Source organism: Octopus bimaculoides, chromosome 2 (assembly GCF_001194135.2).
Source record: "Octopus bimaculoides isolate UCB-OBI-ISO-001 chromosome 2, ASM119413v2, whole genome shotgun sequence".
NCBI lineage: Eukaryota > Metazoa > Mollusca > Cephalopoda > Octopoda > Octopodidae > Octopus > Octopus bimaculoides.
In genome coordinates, this window is record NC_068982.1 from 122,745,211 (window position 1) to 122,754,069 (window position 8,859).

The window sequence follows — 8,859 nt, forward strand, 5'->3', positions numbered from 1 at the left end:
ATATATATAGGGATTTTGAAATGAATTTTAAACTGAAAGCTAAAGAAAATATGTTTTCACAAAATTTTCTTTTGGTAATATATTCAAAATTATAATTGAGCATATACATCATTTTTGTTTTCATTGTTGACTTATGTGGAAGCATAATATATTTCCACTGAAACAATAGCTTTGATGGAGGGTAATGGAAGACAATATCAATATTTTCATTCACTGTTCCTAAGCATATCCTTACTGATTTAAAAATACCAACCACATATAGTAGAGTATAACAGTTAAGACAGCATGTCTCATAGCTAGGATGGAATAACCACAGTAAACTAACAGTTAAATGCTGGTTAGCACACATTTTGGAGCATGGAGTCAGTATGATATTCTGAAAATTAGCTCCCCACTGAGCAGAACTAACTCAATAACAACAACTGTGATGAAATAAAAGCCAATCCATGATAATTGCATTGTTCTAACCTGATACCAAATTAAAATTGTTTCATTATTTTAATTCATAACATATATAATAATCTGACTTATAAATATATCAGACATCTTGTTGTGTGTATCCTGCTTCAGGTAAAGCATTAACTTACAATATGCTTAATAAATATATTTAATAATAAAAAATTCTTACAAAGGTCTCTCAAATACTCAAAATAGTTTCTGTGGGTGCATGCATATATTGCGCATCTGTGTATACCTACATGTACATTCAGGAAAAAATAACTTTTAATGTTACTTGTCTTAATGATAACTATGGTATAGTAAAAAATATTTGTAAAACAGATATAAGTACGCTGTATTATGCAGATGATTTAACTTATTTGGACATAAAATGAATGTTTGGTAAGTATGTGGTCTTTTGGCTAGTGTCACCAATGGGTTTTTTTTATATATAAAATTTCTTGCTTCAGAATATCTTAGTTTTATCATTTCAACCATTTCATTCCTCTCTTTTCTATTTTCACACCTTTTACTTGTTTCTTTTAATTTTTCTTTGATCATTATTATCATTATCAAGTACCACTTTTCTTTACTCTTATTTCACAAGAATTCACCAGTTTAGGGACATAATTTGCAAATATTGAATATCTTTTTAAGAATAGAATGTTTCTATTAATTGCACTTTTAACTAATACATGCATTTTCAGTCATTCTTTGTTCAATTTTTTTTTTTCCCTTTGCTTGTTATTTTGTAAATTTTATTATAATTCTTAGGGGGCTTTGATTAGTTTTGTTTTTAAAAAGCAATTATATATTTGAAATGAAATTTAAAACCATTAACGTAAATTAAATCTATCCAGTTACTACTATTATTTTATTTTAGTTCAGTATACATTTGAAGTATCAATATTTAGTTCTGAATGAGCTTCTTAACCTAATCATTTTTAAAATCTTTAATCCTGCTTCAACCATGTTTTAACTTCAGTCATATGATAGGAAGCAGCATTTTCTGGATTAGTTGTCTTGTACCTTTAATTTCACTTCATTTCACAAAATGGTTATTGTATATGAATAGCAAAATAAAATTATTGGAAACTAATTATTGGAAACTAATCCTACTCTCTTCTGACATTAAACTTAAACACTAAAGGATAGTGCGCCTACAGTAAATTGACTCTACTAATGGAGCCTCACACTTATAATCAACAGACTGAGTATCCAGAATATAATGTAAAAATATTTTTTTCTTTTAACATGCAAAAATAATTAGAATTTATTTCATAATAATATTGTATAATAGGGTCAACAGAATGATGTATTTTAATAAAGCTTCACAAAATTGATTTTACTTTTATGAATGTGCATAATATACTCATAAGATGCACATAAATTCAACTATACAAACCTGCTTTAAAATCTCAAGAACTGATTAAATTTCTACTCAGCCAATCTGATCACTGTAATATATGCTGCTAATTCTTGCTTCAATAAAAAGAAAAAATAGTAAGATATTCATTCTGATCCTATACTTTTGTATTACAAAATGAAACTGGGAAAAACAATTGTAGGTTGGCCATTTGACTCTTAAGATCAAAATATTTAATATTCTAATAATTATCATCCTTATTTAGTTAATTTTTAATCATTTGTCATAATAAATTTCCTGTATGAACCAGTTATATTGTATTTGGTATCATGATTAAATTTTTAGAAAACATAAATCACTCCTTATCATTTGAATGTTAACCATGGTTCTATCATCAGTCTTTCTATTCTTATTTTTTCAACTGAAGCAAATGCTATCAAAGGCCTCTTGAATCATAATTTCTCTTATAATCTTGCCTTTTTTTCAGATTTCACTTTTCATTTGAAAATATTTTCTCTTAACATGACCTTCATACTTACTTATTTCAGGTGTAAATACCTGTTACTCCAAGTGCTGCCTTAATACTCCTTTTCCTTTCTTAGTTTTTGCAATTTTGATTAGAGATCATTTGTCCAGTTGTGGTCACTTCTTAGCCCTGTGCCATTTTGTAGAGCCTGTGTAACCTGCATGTTGCTTTGATTTTGACCCATAGCTGTACAGGAGGAAATAAACATGGCTGCACGGCGTGTTTCTCTGGCCCCCATCAATCGTGCTAATGTCCAAAGTCGTAGCATGTCATGGAGAAATGGTAGCATACACTGGGGAAGGCTAACCCTTGAAGGTACTATAACCCTTCCATTTTCTGCTTTTGTATGTTACCTAAAACACTAAATTATTTTATTCTTAACTTTTGAATGATCATCATCTGTTTCTTCATTTTAAATATCTTTATGTTATTTCCTTATATCAGCTGCTCTAAAATGTTATTGAATCTTCAAGTGAGAAATTTTATTTGAAGTTTTCAATATTCATTGTTAGATTTTACTCTCAAAAGCATTAATTCTGAAAAGCAATATTAAAAAGTAATTAGATATATGCCTAAAGCTGGAAAGTATAATATTTTTCAAAACTAATACTGTAATTCAGTCTCATTTATTAGTATACTAGCATACTACCCTTCAACAATAACAACATTTGAGTATGGAATAACTTATGCAAACATAATTTTGTGTGGAAGAATAAGTTAGACATAGTGAGATTGACTTGTACAGAGCGAGATATAGAATTAATGATAGCAGTAAAGAGTAATTAAGTAATAGAGAGAGAGGGGAGAATATATCTGTCAATGTATGAGTTTAAAGTCCATGAGATGAACTCTCCTTCTACATGTGTATTACATTATTACTCTTTTCTTTTCATTCTCTATGTCTTGATCTTATTCTTTATCAAACACATTCTGTTTTTCTGTGTGTGTGTCTCTCCTACCTGACTATCTATTTTAAGATATATTTAGGTGTACCTTAATAATTATAATGATTGCAGTGAGTTGTTGACAGTCTTCATTCAAGTATCAACTTCTAATGTACAAGAACAAAGACTATCAATTTCACTTTATCACCTGAGACAGTACAAAGCTTGTGTGCATATTAAATATATATATATATATATATATATATGCATTTATGTACATGTGTATGTATATGCATGTATGTATATGTTTATGATGTTCTGATTACATGAAAGAACCAGTGAACAAAAAATTCATACAGGCTTTTAAGCAGAGCAGTCAATTTTATATAATAGTTGTACTTTTGGATTTAGCTGTCTCTGTATTGGCTTTAAATGTGAACTGGCTGAATGGTTGGGATATTAAACATCTGGCTGGTGAACTGTATCAGTGATGTCCCCTTCCAGATGCTTTTTATGTCTTTGAACTATTAACTTAATTTTACATCATTTTTGTTTAAGAAGCCAAAGAATATATATTAATGAGCAAAGTTTTACTAACATTAAGAATATAATCAGTTTAATCAACTGTATATACTGTATACCTGTATATAGAAGTATGAAAGTCCCATTGTTTATTACATCAATTTTACTCAGACTGCAAAGGAGAAAACTAATTACTATACTGCATTATACAGATAATGTAATTTTTGAATAAGTGTAGCTGTTAAAAGCTGCATCTGTAACATGAATTACAGTGGTTAAATTTCTCCCATGTCCCTTCATTATTGCTGCAAAATATAATTATTTCCATTGAAATCATTCAAGGGTTAAAAATAATGTTGAACTGAGTGTATATGAAAATAAATATAAATATTAATCCCTCTTACTCTCTCTCTATTTATCTTTCTTTTTCTTTCTATCTTATTCTTTCCCTCTCTATCTCTTTTTCTTCTCATTCTCTCTAACACTATCTTTGCACTGTCTAAAGAACACATTGCTTATTGCCTGTTATAATGAACCTAACTGCAAGTGCATCCTAGAAGTTGGTTAACATGCTAACTAAACATATTCATTGCATATAGTTGCATTAAACGAGCTAAATTTAAATTATATACTTCAGTCTTTAGATAATGCATAACTGATATTATTTTGTTATTTTCCTTAATTATTTTTTCTTCTTCTTTGTTTATTTGTTGTTCTGCTATTTTCTTTCCAGTGTGAAACTTTATATCAAATCATTCCATGCTTTATAAAATGGTGTAGTATTGATGCAAATATCAGCTGATATATCATTATACACACACACACTCGCACACACACACACACATACACACACACACGCACACACACAACACTAACACACACTCACACATTGTACTTGATATTGATGTATTTGGCAGAAATCACATTACATATGTATAAATACATGAGCATATGTTTATGCATATCATCCCTGTAATTATATATAACTTTGATAGGTTTTAGCCAGTATAGGCCCGAGCCATGTCTAACTTAATAGCACCACCTGGTGAAGTCTTTTAGTCATACATGGGGCACCATATAAATCCTACAGTCATATAAACACCTTTATATGTGTAATCAGTGTAATCATGTATATGTGCACACACACACACACATATGATAGGCTTCCACACAATTTATGTCAACCAGTTCCTAGTACCATCTCAAGTCATGGGCACACTGGGTAGTTGCCTGGAGGTCTCACATGTCTAGGGGCCCAATTTTGATCTATGTTTTATGTGGCTTACTGTCAATAAATAAATACTATAGGGCCTAGTGCATTGATTTACCCAGGGACCTGTAATACTGCTAAGATGGTCCTTCCAATTCCATTCACAAGGTATTCATTAAACTGAAGCTATATTGCTCAAGGTATTACATAGTGGAACAGAAGCCTGAATCATCTGAAATTTAAAAGTATAGCCTTGTTACATTGTATCACACTGATTGAGTAGAAAACTGTGAAAGGGTACATGTGTCTGTAAAGTACTCAGCCACTTACATGTTATTTTCGTGAGTAGGAATTCATTTCGTTGCATAACTGAATGCTTATCATCAAAACTAATGGAGAATGTACCATTTACGTGCACATGCTCACAAACACACACATGCTTACATACATACATACATACCTAACATACATATGTACACAACATACCTACATATATATAACATATGCACACTCACATACACACATACATACATACATACGCATATATATATATATATATATATATATATATATATATATATATGCATAATTCCCATAATATTTCTGATCAGCTATTTTGTAAAATGTTGAATGTCTGCCATATTTAATTGTTTTAAAAACATTTTGATTTTTTTAATTTCCAGTTAGAAATTGATATTTTTTTGTTTAATAAAGATCTATAGTTAAGTGTCATTGAATAACTGAGGATTTTTATGACTTTTATTTAAAAAGAATTCTATATGCTTATATAACACTATTAACATAAATATTAGGAAATTAATCAAAACTACTGTCATCTAAGAAATTTTCCTCACGTGTTCAACCAAGCATTACTTCAAGGTAGCCACTCAGCAGCAATAATGTGCAGATGTTATCAGTAAACTGTTATTATTTTCATTATGTCATAAACATCGAAATACCTGCACATATATTGTTTATATGTTCTTTTGGAAAGGTTTGTGAACAGCTCCTATAACTTAAAATACTAAAATACACAACTTGCATCAGAGTAAGAATGGTGAATGATTATAAAAGTGAGTACAATTTGGTGTGGGCTTCTCACAGTCTCCTAGTAGTGATGAGAGACAAAATGGAATGATTGTAGGATCATGTTTGAATTGTTCACCTGTCCTGACTAGTGCTCAGACAGAGTGCAGGAACCTAGTCTTCCCTTCTGTTAAATGATAAATTAATATACATATACATACCTACATACACATACACACACACACACACTTTTATATTGTCAAGCATTATATTTTTGGTTATTGCAGATAGCCAGTGTCACAAAGTCACTGATGGTTTTATGCTGACTATCACACATAGTGCTCTTTTTTCTCTCCTGAAAAATGTTATAACTTGTCATTCTGCTTTATTTCACCACCAAGTAAACCAGGACTATATATTCACCTACAGCATAAATGAGGCTATGAGCTTCTGGCCAGCAAATCTGAAAAGTCATCAACGTTGCCAAGTGTAATAGGTGGTGTGAAACCATAGCTAACTTTCTGAGCGGTTATATGACATAACTGCTTGACAATATAAATAAGTATAACCACTCAGTTTCTCTTTTAGAGTGTGCTTTTTCCCGACTTATGGACAACTAACTGATAATATATATGCATACATGTGTATGTTTGTAAAATAGTGTGTTTATGTGAACATGTTTGTGTTTACATATGTGAATATTTGCTTATGTATGCAGAAATATAGTTCTTCACAGTCTGTGCTGCAGCTTATATGGTCAAAACAAATTTTATGACATATCTAATCTTCATTCTATCTATGGTTATACATTTTCTATTATTGATATGCTGTACTGAGATTCAGGACTTTAAAAAAAAAAGATGGACCTTGTTTTTAAAGCTAATAGAATATTTTGCTTTGTATGTATGATGTGTGTATGAGAGGATGGGTGAATAAATTTTACTTGCTTTTTCACTGAGCAGGTCAAGTAACCTAATAACCTAATGTCTTATTTTCAAGACTGCTAGACTTTTGGAATGCTCTTCAGTATTTAGTTGACTATCTCGATATTATAAAATCATAACATACAAAGTATCTATAAAATGTTGCTCTATTTCTTATAGTATTGTATATTCTTTTCATGTCTCACCACCACCATTATTTAATCTACAGTCTTTATCCACTACAAATATTTGAAGAAATCTTTTATTGATTTATTTACTTTCTTCCAGATCTGAATCACTATCAACCTAGTATTTCTCCTACTCCAACTTTACCTCTTATAGGTGATGATGTTTTAAAATTGGCAAAAATATTGTCAGCTCTCCTTTCTTTGCATGTAAATTAGTAGTTGGATTTATTTTGCCGCTACTTGTAGTATTAACAGCTGAAATTCTGCCACTTTTGTCACAACATTTATTTTTTTCTGTACATCTGGTGAGTGTTTGTGTTTATGTATGTATGTATATATGTGTGTGTTACAGTTGATCTCACGGATAATTCACTGATTATTAGTACTAATATTGAACTTTATATCACAACTGATTCACAAACTCTGAGTCACTCTTGTTAAATTTTGTATCACAAATAAATCACATATCTTTAGTAATTATGTTTTACTTGATAGAACATTTTCATCTCTCTACTGTAGTTGATATCACAACAGCACAAATTAATTCACAAATGACTGGTCAGTGTGTGTGTGTTATTGTTGATATAATACATGGTCCACGGTTTATTTATATGAACTTGGCAATATTTTTCCCTAAAGTACTAAAAGCTTTCTTATGTAAAAAAAAAAAAGTAACTAATTAATTAATAAAACAGTGTAAATTAGATCTATACTTTTACTTTGGCATCTGTGGTTCCCCCTCTGAGAAAGAAGTTGAAATATTTTCTGTCTATTTCAAAGGTGTATTCTTCCAGCTTGATGAAACTTCAGTTCTTTGTTAGACTTGGTTTTCGTTCTATTTTCATTCTTTAGTACACAATATATTTATGTATAAATCTCTGATTTTAAAAGTTCTAAATACTGGTTCCATTTATTGCTTTATTACATGAAATAAAGCATTTTTATATATATTATATATGCCATTATTTTATAAATACACACACACAAATGTGTCTGTGTGTGCATGTATTATATATATATATATATATATATATATATATATATATATATATATATATATATGTATGTATGTATGTATGTATGTATATATATATATTGTTAGGAGGTCAGGTTTAGAAACGTGGTTGAGAATCTGATCCCTCCATGTGAATGCTGCTAGCTAACATACTATAATAGCTGCTGGTCAACCAATAACTTGTGAGTCAAGTGGGTAGATATAAACTAATGAAGCCTGTTGTATATGTATATGCTTGTCTGTGTGCATATGTGTTTTTGTATGAGTTTATATTTCTCCTTGTCTTTACGTGTGTTTGCTGACTTTAAAGACTGTAGACAAAAAAGCTTTGACATCAATACAGGCAGTCTCAGGCTTCTTGCCAGTTGTGTGATTTTCACAAATTAAAATGGCTCATAACTCTGTCTGAGCTGTTTGTTATTCAATAGTCTAGGGATTATTACCTTATTTGGAAACAAGTGAGGATTGGTGACAGGAAGGGTATCTGACCATAGAAAATCTTCCTCGGCATTCTGTCTGGCCCATGAAAACCTGGAAATGTGGATGTTAAAATGGTAATGATGATATTGTTGTATCATATATATAGTTATACATATAATAAGTACATCACAAATTGTATAACTATAATAATTTATCTATATATGTATATAATGTACATCATATATATATATATATATATCATCATCATCGTTTAACGTCTGCTTTCCATGCTAGCATGGAAAGCGGACATTAAACGATGATGATGATGATGATTGATATAT

The 8,859-nt window shown here is 30.1% G+C and overlaps 1 protein-coding gene across 3 annotated transcripts in view; it reads left to right on the forward strand.

Annotated features, from left to right (window-relative positions):
- LOC106882437 (protein unc-80 homolog) overlaps nucleotides 1-8,859 on the forward strand; it is a 286,116-nt gene that overhangs the window by 168,968 nt on the left and 108,289 nt on the right. For all 3 annotated transcript variants that reach the window (XM_052965566.1, XM_052965567.1, XM_052965568.1), the window contains 2 exons: nucleotides 2,517-2,645; nucleotides 7,184-7,237. In XM_052965566.1, coding sequence (XP_052821526.1) covers nucleotides 2,517-2,645; nucleotides 7,184-7,237 — 183 coding nt within the window. The remainder of the gene's footprint in view (nucleotides 1-2,516; nucleotides 2,646-7,183; nucleotides 7,238-8,859) is intronic.